General features: G+C 38.7%; 1 protein-coding gene across 1 annotated transcript; it reads right to left on the bottom strand.

Moving 5' to 3' along the window:
• Window positions 1-2,746: 2,746 nt before the first annotated feature.
• kiaa0895l lies at window positions 2,747-17,366 on the bottom strand. Its single transcript, XM_023279287.3, has 7 exons — window positions 17,154-17,366; window positions 13,807-14,572; window positions 12,381-12,524; window positions 12,149-12,281; window positions 9,828-10,133; window positions 8,512-8,609; window positions 2,747-6,357 (listed from the first exon to the last, which is right to left on the bottom strand). Exons 2-7 carry the CDS (start codon window positions 14,524-14,526, stop codon window positions 6,196-6,198), a joined length of 1,563 nt encoding a protein of 520 aa, XP_023135055.1. The 5' UTR covers window positions 14,527-14,572; window positions 17,154-17,366; the 3' UTR covers window positions 2,747-6,195.
• Between the last annotated feature and the right edge of the window lie 492 nt (window positions 17,367-17,858).

Raw genomic sequence — 17,858 nt, 5'->3', positions numbered from 1 at the left:
GCTGCTTGGTCGTGGTCTTTCTGGCACGTACTCTTCCAAGATGAGCCGGGAAGTTTAACACTGATGGAATGACACCAGGTCTAAGCCGACAAACTTCCACTTCCTCCTCAACCCATAGTCTCTGGGAAACCTACATGGAGTAAGAAAAGTAGACAGAGAAGTAATTAAGTCTGTACACAACATATTAGAAAGAAATCATGCTAATAAATTAAGTACAAAGAACCGAATTCGCCAATATACTGGAGACCAGAGCTATTTAATTTGATAAGTATAACCTTGTTTAGTAACATTTCAATTATTTGAGAGCAGTCGTAAAGAACTGCCTGTAATCCCAATCATAAAATGGGTTTGGAGGAAGAACATAGATGGTAATCTGGATATACATGAGTTAGGCTTTATAACTACTGTACTATTACAAATGCTGACACTACTTCTACGACTCTAACAGCTATTTTATACTACTACTGCTGCTTGTACATTTAGTATTACTACTACTGCTTGTACAACTATACTACAGCTCTATTAATCATCTGGTATTTGGTTGTCAAGCTGCTAGCTCGCCTTAGCGTTTTGCTAGTGGCTAACTAGTTAGCTCTCACAGACTGGAAGCTCTCAACAAGATTTCATAATGAAAAAAGAGCCAAAAACTATCCTTACCTATGAAAAGTCATTCCAAGTTTCCTTGTCTCAATCGTACGATGCAGTGTGTAACTGTATGCAGCACAGTGAGCCGGCATTCTTGTTGTTTCCGTTTTCGTCTACATCAACGGAATGCACTGAAACTTTGCTCCCACTAGCTTAGCCTCGCTGTAGCACGCAGCTCAAAGGGGCGTGTCCTATCTACTCATTCATATCTATGACAACAATGGTGGCTGCACATAAGGACGCCTGACGTTAATTAGCTGCGTAAATACCATTATATACAGTCTATGGTAAATACGTATGTGAATCGCATCATTGGCTGCAGCAGCCAGTCACCGGTCACTCACTGACTCACACTGAAAAATAGCACAGAATGAATTGTTACGTGTTTATTTTATTTACAATTTAGGTTGGATTTTTTTTTTTTTGTGCGCAGCAGATTTTCTGTGACCGTGTCAGCAGTGTGCAATTGCGCACGCGCGCAGCTTAGAGGGAACAGTGTTGGTGACCCCTGCCCTAGTATCTTTTATGCTCCCAGCTAGCTGAGCCAAGGGCAGTACTATTGGGGGGAAAGAGCACTGACAGAATAGAAAATACAACTTGGAGTTATAAAAAAAAAAATGCAAATGGAACTATAATATTAGTATTTGACAATAACCATAAGGGGAAAAATTACGAAGATTGTATTCAACATTTTAGAAGTAACTTTGTATAAAAAATTCAATGTAAAATGCTTCTTAAAAGAGCATTTCCCATTTCAGTGACAGAAGTATTACATAAATATTGACCAAACTGTCCAAAATGAACACTGTTTGAGGTTACCATCAGATTGTGATTTCATTGGCACTGAAATATTTGTCATTTCAAACTGTGACTTTTGCGTCATCTCGCACCTTCCCCGGGTTTCTACTGAGCTAACTGGTCTAAATGGGTCATTCCAGAATTGGAGGACATTTGGGCTTCAAAATTTTTGAAAAATTAGCCTTCTCTTCTACAATTTTCTGCTACATATTCATCAATATTAGGAAATAAACTATCAAAGGCTTGATTGGCTCAGCTTAAGACATTTTTATTCCATGTTTTATTTGTTGTTTGCTAACCCTACTCTAGTCACAGTAACAGGGTTGCTAATCCATGCTGATGTTAGCTTTTTCTCAGGAGTAGAAACTAGATATTTATCTAGATGTTTCTGCTGACCAAGAGGACAAACCGACTGATGGAAAACAGGAAAAAAAAGGATAAAGAATTAGTCTGATCCCGATAATGAGGTAGAGTGAGACATTCAATCAAGACCGATAATGTTATTAAAATATAAAAAACAGAAGAGAGGACAAACCTTTGCTCTATCCATTATTTTGGAAAACTGTTTGATGATGTTAATTCCAGCATATTGTTTGATTCACTGTTTTCTTCTTCTTCTTCTACCAGGTAAAAAGGTTCTGCTAACAGGGTTGTTGTAGGACATACGTTCCATGCATAATTTTTATTTAAAATATGTTGATGAAAAAAAGATTCCCACAATTTCAAGAGACAAAAGGTGGGGGTGGGACAAGAAAAAAATTGTATTTTAGGGGGAACTTAAGACTTATTTGGTTTTTTAAAAAACATTTTCAAACATTCTTTTCTCCTAGTCTTTCTACAACTGCATGTTTTTAGTATTTTGTACATGGATTATTTGAAATTTGATGGGTGGGACGTAAAATGTCCTCCAATTCAGGAATGACCCATACGAAGTTCCAAAGAGATGGAGCTGCAGAGACAGATTAACAGAAAGACTTCTATGACCACAAGCTACAGTCAGAAGGTTTAAAATTTCATCAAGATCGTCTTCTACGTAATGCATGTAGTGAATCAGCAGTCACTTTTTGAAACTGCCCAATCTGCCATGGCAGTAAACCACAATTGACTGGATAAAATCCCTCAGACACTTTCTAGATTTCAATCCCTGCTGAAGAGCAGATATTTACCAGAAGAGTTGGCGGCCATTTTACTGAGGTCTTGCTTCATGTATGGCTAAGCTGAGAGCTGAAGAAAACTTAAAAACATGATTCTCAGGAAACCTCTGGCTTGTTGTGTTGCATCTTGAAACAGACCAGAGAGCTCATTCAGTGTGTGTGTGTGTACATTTTAATAAATAAACTGGAAATTCAAGGTGTTTCCCAGAACATAAAACACTTGTGCAACATTCGTGCATTACAAATAGGTGCATTCGTTTGGGTGGCTTCAGCAGACGATGACGACCTGCTCAAATTTAAAATGCTATCTGCTTACAGAGTGGCTGAAAGTGTAAACACAGCAGAACAAATCTCAATTACACGTCAATCTTCAAATCCAAGTATTCAAAATGCATCACAGGAGTAGAGTTCACATTTTGGTCAAGTGTTTTAAGTTAAAAACTAGGACTACCGCTGCGATGCCGTTCAGCCCGCAGTCGTCTTCTTTCCGTCTGTCGGGGACAGCTTGGCCCAAAATGAATGCCCTGACTGACATCTGGAGTTTTAAGTGTCAAACACAGTAAAAAGCAGCCTACAAACACACAGCTAGCTACAGCAGATGAGCGCTAACACCCATCGAAGGCACGCCCACAACACCGACGCCTCCTCAGCCAGAGACTCCATGTCTGGCCGCTTCACAAAAAAGCAGTTTAAGATGCCACTAGGGCACTTTTACCTAACAGAGGAGCAGGTCGACATTTTGGGAAATACGCTCGTCTGCCATTGGAGAGTTTTACATAAGACATCACTTCATAGTAGTTTAATAAATACAAAGCTGCAACCACTTGGGTTAGCTTAAACACTGTAAACGGGGGGAAACGGTTAGCCTGAGCTGTAGAAACAAGATTCAGCTGATTTACAGGAGGATATGTTTGGGTGTACCACTTGGCTGAGGAATTATTGTACACATAAATCCACCAAATATGTGGGGGAATAACTTACCAGTAGTGTAACTGAAGAAATGTTACAGGTTTTAGTTTAGATTAGCATTAGTTAGCATTAATTAGCAGAATGACTTGGCCGATATGGACAATATTCAAGTGTATTTCATGATTACTGAAGATGCTGAATCCATTTACAACATTTTCAATATTCAAAATTTGGACTAAACCAAAAAAGACCCTATTTAAACTCCTAGTGCACCAACTTTAGGTACATTTCAATCATTTTGGGTTCACAATAGGTTACCTGGTCGCTAGTTTGCTGAATGATTAGCCTCAGTAGCTTTTACACGGTACCATCTACACTTCTGTTGTCTAACAGTGGTATTCTCATGACTTAAAACTTGAACATAAAGCATTTAATGTACACAACTTTCCATGTCAGAACCACAAAGTTCCTTTAGAAGGATGCTACTGTTGCTAAGCTTGTAGCACATAATGTAGTTTAAAGTGACAATGATAGCAGTAAAACAAAAGTTGGAATTTGTGAAGCAACTATATTTCAGACGCGTACACAAAAAGCAGCTACTCATTTCTGTTTGGCGACCGTCTGTGATTTTTGCTAGAATTACAACTGTTGCTAGCTGTAGTTAGCTAGTGAAGCTAAGGCAAGTTCCATAAACTGGTTGGAAACAGTCTCCAGCTTATTTGCTTCAGTCTGACTATTTAATCAAAGAATGTTTACAAAAAAGGTTAAAGCACTTGATGGCTACATACATGCTATCAGGCTAAAAGGCTAACACTAACATGTGTCAGACCAAAAGTTAGCTTCCTCACCAGCTAATCATCCATGGAAAAGATATGGAGATACAGAGACGTAAGCATAGCGTGATAAGAAAAACTTAACTGCTATTTTATTCTAGCATAAAGGCTGTGTGGGTGTTTCAGCTTCTAACGCTGTGAGAGAAAAAGCTTTCAGGGTGTGTTTTACATAAAGAATGCTAGCTCACAACACCGGCAGTAAAGAGCATGATAGAGACGCTAACGTTAGCTGAGACTTTGCTAGCATCCAGGAGTGGGTTCAGTACATTCTGAGTTAACTATGAAAAGTTTAGTTTGTTTGATTTACTTGCAAAAAAACGACACAAAATATAGCATGAATTAGGCTAGTTTTGGAGCAAATAAACTAGGCCGCGTGGTGTCGTCAGTAGGTGGCAGTAGAGGCTACATGAGTAGAAGTAGGAAGAACAAAACCACGCATTTGGCAACTGATCTAACCTTTAACAGTATAGAAGAATAAATCTTTGGCTATCTAGGTAAGAAAAATGGGAAAAAAAGTCTTCGGGAATTGTTTTTGACATGAAAAGTTGTCATTATTCTTTGACGTGAGCTGGTATTGGCATATTTCATGCTTTCTAGAGGTGAAGACAACGGATGAGTAAAAAGTTTGCTACGTCAGAATTTGTTCAGAAAATGTGTTTCTGTCACCAATGGTTCACAATAACTGTTAGAAAAGGTGAAAAAAACACTTTAAGTGAGCATAGCAACTGAAATTGAGGCAGTTTTTTGCCATTTCCTTTGACCTTTTCCAAAATATGTTGATAGCAACACAGCTAGCGAGCTAATACTACATAATACTGTTGTTCTTGTACTTTGAGGGTAGATTTTAAACATTTCAATCTACAACCCAATAAATCAGAAAAAGTAAAGGGGCACTTTCTGAATCTCTTTTTACAGTTCAGGCACAGTCCGGTTTGTCATTTCCCACTTTTCTAGTCTTTTCTTCAGCTACATATTGATCAAAACAGACATTATAATCGATACAAATCCAACTCTGCAAGGAGGCTAATAAACGATCATCTTCTTTTCCCAAAATGTAGCACGGCTCCTTTAAAGGAACGTTTGGTTGCTGCGCAGCGGGGGGCGCTCGGGTCACATCACAGTAGCATATCAATACTCAAAGGCCACCAAGGACACAGTTAAGACAACACAGCTGATTATCTTCCCAATAACACTGATATTTGAAATCCTCCCCCGGGGAAAACCTAAACACTCGGCTGAGTCCGCTGGCACTTGGTATTTTAAAGATTCATGGCCTCAGCTGCCGATTCCCTGGAGGTTTGGAAATGTCGTGTCCTTGGTGTCCTTCTTAAAATGCAAACAATCTAAGGCATAAATCAACGTCTTGTAAATAAAAAAAAAACAAAAAAAAAACCAGGATATAAAGCTAAAACCAGAGACATTCAGTCTGTTCTGTTAAAGTAAAAAAACTTAAATAATTGCATAAAGTAAGCAAGTGATTATGAATCTGTGATTATGCATGAGTCTACATATATAATGTTGGTTACATTGCAGAGTTGCAGTATTGAGGTAACTTCATAGTGGGATTAAAGGCGAGGGAGGGGGGGCGCACGTGAACCGTACTCGGCTCTGTGGAAAAGCCACATAAACATGCATCGCACAAAAGTGAAAATGTAGATAGAGGTGTTAGTGTGTACGTCCCTTTTTGTTCGTATCATTCAAGTTTTACAAAAAAAACAAACAAAACGCTCGAATAAAGCAGTAATAGTAATAATACTGATATTTTAAGAGATAATCGGGGCACCACATGATACAGTCTGGCTTCCTCCAGTTCTTCTTCTTGGCTTCAGGTGGTGGGTAGGGGACGAGGGGACGGATCAGGGCAGCAGGTGTACCAGCGTCGAGTCGTCCAGCTCGTTGACGGTGACAATGTGGTCCAGATGTTGCAGGTAGCGCTGCTGGTCGCGCATGAAGTGAGGGATCCTGGTCCTGGGCAGCACCGCCAGATGTCGCAGCCTCTCCACATCTTCGAAAGACACCTGCAGAGGTAAACACCTGGATTCATGCTCTGTTGAAAACACTCACCGGTCTGAAACCGCTCCTTTCTGACAGTAGACCTTTTCAGACATGGGATAAGCAACAGTGTGTATTCTGTCATTAACCCTTACATACTGTTCCCGTCAAATTGGACCCATGTTTACATTTGAAAGCAGTAAAAAACACCCTAAACTGAAATCTGATGACCTTTCCTAAAATGACCCAAATACACAAAAATGTTCTGCTTTGTACAGGTGCTACATTTTGGTACACTGAGGCTATTTCAGGTCAAATCTGACCTGTATCTATTGAGATGGATTTTTAGATCTACCAGTGATTACAGCTCCTCTGATGAAGGGTGAAGGTTAGTTTCCCACCACTGCTTTGAATGCAGAGACTAGTTTATAATAAGCTTTTTATTATTTAATGCTTTGTGTTCTAAGTGGTAAATGTTGAATTAATATCAGTAATTATGATTTCTTTTGATAGAGCAGTGAAGACAGCATTTAATGGTTGCAGTGGTTAAACATGGATATATTCCAATTTCCAAATTTAAAAACTACACTTCCCCTGCTCTCTGAAACATTTAAGGATTAATCATACATTTATTAATGTGACATGGGCTATTTAAACATTTTAAATAGATCTGTAGTTTAGAATTTGGTATAGACACTTACTATGAGGGAATTACTACATACAGTCAAGCCTGAAATTATTCATACCCCTAGAAAATGTTGACTTAAAGTTACTTTTATTCAACCAGCAAGTTTGTTTTTGATTGGAACTGACACAGGCGTTTCCCAAAAGATAGTAAGATGATGTACAAGAGGCATCATTGTGGAAAAAAAATTTCTCAGCTTTTATTTACATTTAAAAGTAACTTTAAGTCAAAATTTGCTAGGGGTATGATTAATTTCAGGCTTGACTTTATCATATATAATATACTATAGCTACCAACTACTATGAGGGAATTCTTCCTGTGAAGGCATAAAATATGAACAGAATGCAACGTTTAAAACGTACATCACTTTTAATGTTACTCATGGACAGAGCCACGGTACAAAGACATGTAAATTGGTGTGAAATACACAACATTGCAGGAGCGATGGATCAATAGATAGAAAATGCAAATAATGTGCAAATCACACTAGTCAAAGAAATGAGTTGCAAAAATTGCTGGTATTTACAAAAATAGAGTATTCAAAACTCTAAGTACAGTATCAAACTAGAAATATTAATAAGCATAAAATACTAAACTAACAGCAGCTTCTCAAACACTTTCGATGCACCAACAAAGATAAATTTAATTTGAGAAGATACGGTTTAAATTGAATAAATCTAGATTTAAAAGTTTGATTCCAGAGTTCCTTTGCCGTTTATAAACTAATCTCCATCTAGCAAAGTCAAATTTACTGATATAAACTGAAATGAAAGAGAGTTTAATCAATGTAGAGATGTTTGTTTACGTAAATCTAAATAAATTTGTTGACCATTGGGACCAAGAAAGTATAAAAAAAAAGGAGAAAACTGTTAAAGTTTGGCTGCTCTGTATTCCTGAACATAAACTGCAACATAAATTGAAGTTAAACCATCATTTAAACAGGTTTCAAAATGAATTGCTTTAGTGAAACACCCAGCCAGCACATCTTCTTAACCTCAGCAGCAAACTTGATAGAAGCAAACACAAGTTGACCTGACTGCTCTTCCCACTATTCACTCACTTCACCCTCTGGAAGGCAACTAGTTTGCAGGTTTGTCAGCTGCATTTTTAACTTTAGTCAGCTGCAAATAATGAAAGCTAAATTTGAGGAGCTTTGGTGAGGCATTCGAATCAATATGCTCAGTGTGGTGTGTTTCTTTCCTTCAGCCCTCAGAAGCCCTGTATGCAGCAGACTGCAAATACATCACATCTGCGTCTGTGCTTCTGTTTTATTTATATTACTTACAAATGAACATTAACGTCATTTAGTTTGTCTTGTTTACATACCAACCAACTTATTTCTACCTGTAAACACACTGTGAGCATCTGCTAACAATAATAATAATAATAATAATAATAATAATAATAATAATAATAATAATAATAATAATAATAATAATAATAATAATAATAACAATAATAATAAAGGCTGTTATTAGCAGGTGTCCACACTGACCTTTCCTAAAGAAGTCAACATCTTGAAGTCGATGTTCCTTCGATGCCGAAGAATCCGGAGGATCCCGTCCAGATAAACCTGATCTTTGCTGAAGCAGCCTGAGACAGAAGCACACAGAGAAGTTCAAAATAAAAGCTGCAAACTTCATCTGCTACAAGTCCTCACTTTTCAAAATTGGCTCTCAGATGAGATATTGCACAGATTCTTTCATGAATATAAAACACTGATAGAGAAGTACCAATATTGCACAGATTTGTCCGCAAGTAGAAAAATAACAACATTGCCCATATTCTAGTACAGTATAGGTAGAAAAAAATATATTGCACAAGGCTTTCAAATGTACCAAAAAAGGATAGTTTCAACATATGACACTTTCAGATTTCAAGTATTTGAAAATACTACAACAACTCTAATCTTGTTTGCTGCCTGTATCATTTATAAACAGGGATTCAAGGATTTTGGTTTTTGAGGAGAAGGAAAAATGAATTGAAGATGTTTAAAGATTTGCTAAAAACCTGACAGGAAGCACAGTAATGCAGGTATCCTATGGTGGACTGCAGTGTCTGAGACTGTACAGGTGTACCAGAGACCGACAGATATGTCTTTTGTAGGGTCGATATCGATTATTGGTACTCAGGAAAGACTAATAATCTAAAAAAAAATTATAATTGGAGCTGATATACATTAAATGTAATGTTTTAATAGCATGTGATAGCAGATAACCTGTCATTCATAACTAGACTTCTTCATTAATAAGGGTGACTACAACTGAATATGTAAAATAGAAACAGGAGTGATTAAATTAGGATGCTCTAATCTGTTTATGTGGGATCAACTGAGATCGATCAGTTTGTCTCCTGCAGTTCATTCTCTATATTCTTAATATTTTACTGTTCAATCACTTTTATCATCCACTAAGGTCCACATCTTAAAGAGTTATTAATTATTGTTTTCCAGACTCTGTTTCAGGTTAACCTGTGGCTGCCTTCTAACTTAGCCGCTAGCTGTTAGCATAGCCTTAGCAACTGTGAGAGAAGCTAATTTCCTGGTTTGTGGCATCGGCTTGCGTTTCTGCTTGAGAGACATTTCTGAGACCACAGAGAGACAACAGACAGAGAGAGGAGGCTGATCAGACCTGAAGTAGAGCATTTAATGTATCAGTAATTAGCCATAAAAATACAAATACTAGTAATCGGGAAAAACATAGCAAAATATCGGCCACAATAATCAGTCAGACTGATAATGGTTCTACTCCTAGTGGACTGCAGTGCCTCAAACTGTACAGGTGTCCCTAATAAAGTGGCTGCTGTGCTCACCGGGCTGCGATGTGTCCGTCTGTCCCCTCTTGGCCCTCAGGCAGTACTCCCAGCGGACGTCGGGGTCCTGGACGAAGCGAGCGATGTGGCTGAAGAGCTGGCTGAAGCTCATGCTGGTGGCGTGGTACACCGTGTAGTACAGCAGAGCGGCGCGCCACAGGTACGGCTGTTTCCGTAGCAACACGCTGTGAAGGCTGGCCAGGCCCTCCTCCGTGGGATTGGCCGGTTTCAGGCCGAACTGCTTCCTGCCGTCTGTGGTGGCCCACGGCTGCAGGTTGTTGTTCACACCTCGCAGGTAATGTGTGCCTGAGGGGAAAAGAAACGTTGGTTGTGACGACACCATCTATTATGTTGATTGTCAAACCCTGGTTGGAAAGATTTACCTTTTAACACGTGTTACAAGGTGAATAGGTTACAAGCTTTTCTCTTTTGTTTGCCCTCTGGGCCCATTTAAGCCTTCATCTGTTATGTCTGGACCCACAATGAAAGCTCCAACCAGTTGTGAAGCTTTGTGAGGCTGAATGTTGACTAAGCGCCTCATTTATGGCACCTCTTAGCTTCAATAGCCATAAATATTATAGCTTTATGGAATTACTATTAATATTTAATAGCAGGGAACACACAGTGGACGCAGTGATCTGGACTTGTTGCTACCTAGGTTTTCTTGACATTATTGTGGGACGATTTCTTTTATTAAAGTTAAAAAATGCAAATTATTACAATTCCAAAGCATATTACAACTTTAATGATCTTAATACTTTTCCAATAGCATAATTTTTACATTACTCTTGTTATTGCACAAGAACAGCAGAACAGGAAATTTTACTCGTAATTATCTTCATATAACAAATAAAAAGAAAAGTACTACGAAGAAATCTTTGACATTTCTGCTTTTTCCACATTACCTTTGCTTTTTTTTGTTCACATTTTGCAGTCTTGTTTTCGTACACTCCCACTACAACTTGTGAGGAATTTACCAGGAAGTAAGTTTAACATAACCAGGCTTTCTTTATTTTAACAGGCTTAACAAAACCTAAAGAGACAACAGATTTCACAACAACAGTGGTTATCAACTTACAGTAATTTCTTAACCAGGTTTTCTATTTCAGAATCTGTGCGGGACATTAAATGCATCATGCGATTCTTCTTCTGCACAAGATGGACCAATCGTGTGCCGCCTACGTCACTCAAGAGGAGCAGGTTGTCATAATCCAGAACTACGAAGAAACTAAATGTGTATTATGATTTAAAAAAAAAAAAGCTGCTACTGCAAATAATGCAAGAGAAAAATGTTGGTATAAAAACATTTCTGATGTAATTTAATGTGTTTAGTTTACCACTCAGTGACTCTCAGTGCAGCTGCATATTTCTAACATGACAGCTGCACATTAGAAAACTCTGAACTTTTAAACTTCATACGTTTAACCCTCGTGTTGTCCTTGGGGTCATTCTAACCCCAAGTAAAATCTTTTGCTGTCGTATTCTTACATGTAACAAGGTCGTTTTGGCCCTAAATTCCAAAACGAAGGGAAAAAATTGTGGTAATGGGTTGGACTGAAGTAACACTAACGGCGTAACGCAGAATTGATTGGCAATTTATACTATATGCTCTGAATAACAATCAAACCAGGCGGGGTCATTTTGACCAACTGGGAGGACATTACAAGGGTTAAATATGATATTCAAGAAGTGCATTTAAATATGACAATGTCTTATAATTAAGTATATTTTTACGATTACTTTTAGTTTTGTTCACAACCCATGGGTGTTCAGTTTACAGCCACAGGAGGAGGCAAAAAAACTGCATATAAAAAGCTGGAATCAGGATTTTGACATTCACTGCTTAAAGAATTGCTCAAATAAATTAGTCGATTATCAGAGTACTAATTATTTGACACTAATCACTTAATAATTGCAGCTTAAATTTTATGTAACTTTGGACGTTGAGGAGCTTGAGTGTGTTTAACAACATGATAATAAATCAAATAAAAACTAATTAGGATGAATTAGGTTACGGTTCATGTAACTAACATATCTCACCATGTTTTGAAATTGCCTTCTATTTGAGAGGTTTTGTTCTGTATGTGTGAAAATATCCACAAGGTTACCTCATTACAGACTTGCAGTAAAATGAAAACACTCTTCTTCATATTCAGACTCAAATCAAAACCAGTGATTTGACTTGTAAGCTCATGAAACTGATCTGTGACACATCAGCTGCTCCTGACCTATTTTCTGCTGCAGTATAAAAGCTGCATGTATTTAATGATCTGGGAGGAAAGACTCCTCCAGGCAGCCGGAGTGTGTGAGCGGCAGCATACCAATCTCATGCCTCAGCATCCCCTCCAGCCAGTACTGCCGAGCTCCGGCCAGGTTGATGGTCAGAGTGGGGCGACAGCTTTCCACCACCATCACGGCCTGGGACAGCAGTTCATCGGACAGACGGACGACAACCTGAGGACACGCAGCCATCACCACAGTCAGCAGGTGATGAGAAATAAACCAGAATAATGAGACTAAAAGCCAAACTAGTTCAATCTAAGCTGAACTCACCTCCCCCACGCAGCCTTCTTTCTGCAGGTATTTACGAACAGCCGCCCACACCTGACTTTTAGGCAGAACGCTGCCACCGGTCACCTCCTCGAAGTTCTCGTAGGAGCCAAACTTCCTCAGGACGCACTCCATGATCCCAACGGCCTGCCGTCAAACACAAACATCATCATCATCATCATCATCAGCTGTGAAGAAGTTCAACATAGTCAGCTAAACAAAACCTAAAACTCCAGTCAGAAATTAGAGGTATCATGATGGACAATATCAAGTGTTAACCGGATTTTCCGTTTCAGACTGTGTGTGCGTTAACAAAAAAATAAAAAATAAATTTAACGCTTCTTCTGCACAAAATGGACCAACCTCCTTCAGCCACGAGGAACTGGTTGTTATAATGGAGAACTACAAAGAACTATGAAATTTTTTGATGGTAAAAAGTGCTGCGACTGCAAATGATGCAAGTAGAGGAATGTTGGTAGAAAACTGTTAATTATGTCAAATCATTTATTTAGTTTACCACTCAGTGACGCTTATTTCTAAAATGACAGCTGCTCATTAAAACTGTTCAACTTTAAGCTTCACACATTCAAACATGACACTGAAGAAGCGCATTTAGGCCTGACGCTGTCCCATAATGCAGGATATCACTTGAGCTTTTGGCCACATCAAATTAAAATGAGTGTTATTTATTGAATATTCTCTGATAAACACTGTTAGACTCACCAATTTTCTAATCTGTGCTCTATTAGCTGCAACATTAACAGAGAAAAATGGACTTGGCAGCTAATCATACCCTACCCTACCGTTCAAAAGTTTGTCCTTATTTTTAAAGAAAAGCATTTTTTTTTTCAATGAAGATAACATTAAATTAATCAGAAATACAGTCTAGACATTGTTAATGTGGTAAATGACTATTCTAGGTGGAAACAGCTGATTTTTAATGGAATATCTCCATAGAGGTACAGAGGAACATTTCCAGCAACCATCACTCCTGTGTTCTAATGCTACATTGTGTTAGCTAATGGTGCTGAAAGGCTAATTAATGATTAGAAAACCCTTGTGCAATTATGTTAACATATGAATAAAAGTGCGTTTTCATGCAAAAGATGAAATTGTCTCGGTGACCCCAAACCTTTGAACAGTAGTGTAATTACACATGATTTTCTGCATTACTGCACGGCTTTGTTCAGTTTGATTACTGACATATAGCTCAGTATGTTTGCAGATTTAACATATTTCCTCAACTGAGAATCTGCATCACTAACAGAATCATCAGGAGACTAATACGTCAAAGCAGCTGATTTAAATCCCAAACTTTGAACAGAGCTGTGCAGCATCAGTTACCATGGTGACCCAGTAGGTTGGAAACTCAACACATTAATCTTGCTTCCTACAGTGAGCTTTAGCAGCAGTTTTTTTGCAGACGTACCTGCTCCAGGAAGAGGCCTGATCCCTCCCTGTACTTGTCCAGGACGCTCCTCGGTTCCGGCTGAGCGTACTCAAACTGAGGCTCGTACTTGTAGTCGGCCTGGAAGAACGCCTGCTTCTCCTGCTCCAGGTTCAGCGGTCTGAGGGCGACGAGCAGACAGGGCCTGGCCGTGGTGGGGAGGGACGAGGTGCTGACACCTTTAGCTATGTGTGGCAGGGAGGTGGCGGGTCTCATCTGCCCTCTGCCACCTCTGAGCCCCAGGGAGTAGTTGACGGAGCAGGTGCTTTCGCTGCGCCGCATCCAGCCGCCGGCTCCCAGGCTGGGGCTGGTCAGGCTGCGAGCCGGCGGCGACGGGGCGGCTGTACCGCTGCGCCACGGAGGCTGCAGGATCCTCCGCTCGGCCGTGAGGTCCTGGGAGCCTCGCAGCCGCTGAGGCGTCACCTCCAGGCTGAGGGGGCGGCGCAGCGGCGGTCTGGGTGTAGCCGAACATTTCAGAGACGACGACCTCCTCTCCACCGCCTGGCTGCTGCACGTCTGGGCTGGCAGTCCGTTGTGGGAAACCTTCTCCCTCTTGGTGCTCCTTTTCACCGGAGCTCTGGGCTTCGTGGAGGAGCTGCCCGAGGTTTTGGGTGGATCTGCTCGGACATCTGGCTCCAACAGATCCCCGACGCTTTCACCCTCAACCTGATCCATGAAGACTTCCCCTGAATCCAACACCATCACCACGGTCGCTGCGCCTCAGGCTGCTCCTCGCTCCGGCCTCACACTGCCAACACAGCACCACAATGTTCAGAATGTCATTTATTTCATCTTATTTATTCAACTTTTAGAGTTGCAATTATTTAGTCGATTGTTTGTGTAGATTCTCAGTCATCCAGGTCATTGTAATCCTAAAGTAGAAAAGCAGCTAGACTTCTCCTTTAGGTTCTTTCATTGATTAGAAGTCAGCTATATAAACTTCACCTTATAAACAGGAATTTTCCACAGAACACCAAATAGAAAAGTTCAGCATTTGGAGGTTTTATGATATAATTGTTGTCACCTCACTGGTCATTTGCTCAGCTAATTTAGTCTCAGTATGTAAATGATTTAAGAAATATGACATTTGATCTCTCTTAATGTAAATTTGCATTGAATTATTTCAATTTCAATCTTTAAATGCTTTTATTATTTCTTTGTGGTTCTTGTTGTCTCACAGTTGTGGCTTTTTCTCCCCTTAATTTGTAAATCGACTATCCTGACAACCAACAATTTTACAACCAAACTTAGCAATTTCAGTAATTTTAAAAGCAAATAAAAACACAAATTCTCAAATTCTTGCTTCTTAAATGTTAATATTTTCTGGTTTTTGTCCTCCCCTATGACAGTAAACTGAATAGCTTTGGGTTGTGAACAAAACAAGACATCTCGAGATTGGACCAAACTACTCATTGATTAATCAAGAGAAAAAAAAAGGATAATAAAGATTACGATAATGAAAACAGTTGTTTGTTGCAGCACTATCAACTTTAGATTATAAACCAGTGCTGAACAATATGCTACAAAAAAAAAGAAAGACAGAAAAAAATCATATTGTATTTATTTTGATTGAATGCATTGTTTGGTCCATAAAATGTAAAATAAAATGTCATTCAGTGGTTCCCATTTAAGAAGCTACAATGAGAGAATTAACTTTAAAATGACTTAAATTGATGAATCGGTTGTCAACATGGGCGGTGACTGTTTCATTAGCTGACATCTTATCAGTTAATTGATTAATTGTTGCAGCTAACGTTATCATGCAAAAAATGCAACAACTGCCAGGCTGCAAGAAACACAAAGAAAAAATAAAAACATCCAAGCATATATTTAAAAAAAAGTCTGGGATACTGAGACCAAATTGACTAAACAAACAACCTACAGTGTCACAAACAAATAAATAAAAATAGGGGTTGACAAAATGTTCTTAAAAGTGCAACTCAACTTGACTGAAAACAGATATTTGGAGCTGATCTATATAAATGTTGAGGTCAAAATGTAGTTTTTAGTCTTGACTGGCTTTTACATGCGACATATAATCAATAGAGCTGCAACAACTGACTGATTAATCGCTTAGATGTCTGCTATTAAAAGAATCATCAATCTCAATAACCGGTCAATTGATTTGTGTAATTTTTTTAGGCAGAAATAGTCAAAAATTGTATGATTTTTAAATGTGAATATTTTCTGGTTTCTTTCCTCCTCTGTGACATTACACTGAATATTTTTGAGGTTGTGGACAAAAGACATCTGTCGAGTGAAAATAATCATTAATTTCTGCATCAGCTCTGCTCAATATGTCAACAATTTTTAAAAAACTAAGAATTGGTTTTACATTATGTGCATAATCATGCCTTTATATATATATTTTTAAAAATATCTCTTATTTCTGTATATTTAATATGCTGCTGGTTTCTTGAATTTCCCTCAGGATCTATAAAGTACCTATTTACTGTTGAAAATAAGTTGTACATATTAATAATAATAATAATAATAATAATACTTACATAGCACTAAGATACTCAAAGATGCTTGACAAAGTAGGTAGGAACACACACCAAAATAAAAATAAAAAATAAATATAGAATACAGTGGAGAAGGGAGCATCATTAATTATAGGCAGTGTTAAAAAGATGCATCTTTATGGATTTCTTGAATATACAGAGAGGAGGATTCTCTGATGCCTATACAGAAAGAAATGCATTTTTTTAAAAACAAAAACTGTACAGGCTGTCTTTCAGTTACTTAATTCTGGTTGCCTGTTTTCCCAACACAGACTCTCTTGTTGTTGCAATTAATTTTATTGGGAATCTGTTTAAAAGGACTACAGATTATAAGAAAATCACTAAATGTCGAATCTGACAACCAGATCCTCAATAGATGAGACACAAAATCCTAATCAAAGCACTTCTGCTATTGGCTGTTGGGTAAATAATTCTTAAACTCATTTCTAAATCAAGTTAAAAAGGTTTTCTGCCCTTTCCCTGTCCATGAATGGCTGTGTTTGGCTGTGTTGGAGCTGCAGGGTGTGTAAGCAGGAAAACGAGGCTTTAATTAGATCACAGTGGATAAATGAGTGGCAGCAGGTGAGGGCCAAGTCTGACAGACACACAAAAAAACACAAGTCCAGGATATTTGAACAACAACAAATCTCACCCACAACACAGAATCTGGCTGAGATTTACTTGGAAAGACAGAAAACAATGAATTTTCATTTTAAAATTTAACATTTCAGCAGCTGCCAGCAGTTTTCCAGCAGAGACACAACAAATCAGTTCAGTGTTCCTGAGGAGCCGTTAACTCTCCAACATCAACTCACAGACACTCACCGAGCAGCGAGTCCCGGGACTTCAGCGGAGGTTCTGCGGGGTTCAGCCGCTTCATTCACTCATGTCGGCGGCAGCTCCTCTCTCCTGGAGCCGGGCTGGGGCTTCTTCCGTCGGGGAGAGGGAGTAATAATAGGCGGATAGCGGATCTTTGAGGAGCGGGGCCTGAGGCGGCTGCCTGGGCCGGCCAGGAAGCGGCGGTTGAGTTGGAAGATATGACGCGTTACGCCGGGAAGGACGTTCTGGACGTTCCCTGGCGTCATTACGTACAACCGGAAGAGAGACGGGAGCGTGGAAGGAGGGAGGAGCCTGCAAAGCCTTAATTTATAATTATATGAAATATTTTAAAGATTCAAGAGACTTATATGTTTATTTGATGTTCTCTTTGATTTCTAAAATTCAACGAAATAAACGAAAATAAATAAATTTAATTTAATCTGTTGAAATAAAAGAAAGAAAATGGAATGTATTGTGAACCTTAGATCTCAATTCCCTCAAGCACAGAGACAATACCTGTCTCCAAAACACAGAAACAAGCTGAAAATACAGAAAATATTAAACAAAGTTAGACTCTGAAAATGTAAATACATGAAATATTATGAAAAATATTTTTAAAAACCGTCTTCAAATCTTCTAAACATGACAAAAAAATCGAAATAAATAGCTGAAAATACAGAAAATATTAGCAAAACAAAGCTGAAGAAACTG

This window comes from Amphiprion ocellaris, chromosome 1 (assembly GCF_022539595.1).
Source record: "Amphiprion ocellaris isolate individual 3 ecotype Okinawa chromosome 1, ASM2253959v1, whole genome shotgun sequence".
Taxonomy (NCBI): domain Eukaryota; kingdom Metazoa; phylum Chordata; class Actinopteri; family Pomacentridae; genus Amphiprion; species Amphiprion ocellaris.
This window is presented reverse-complemented; position numbering and strand designations above follow the sequence as displayed.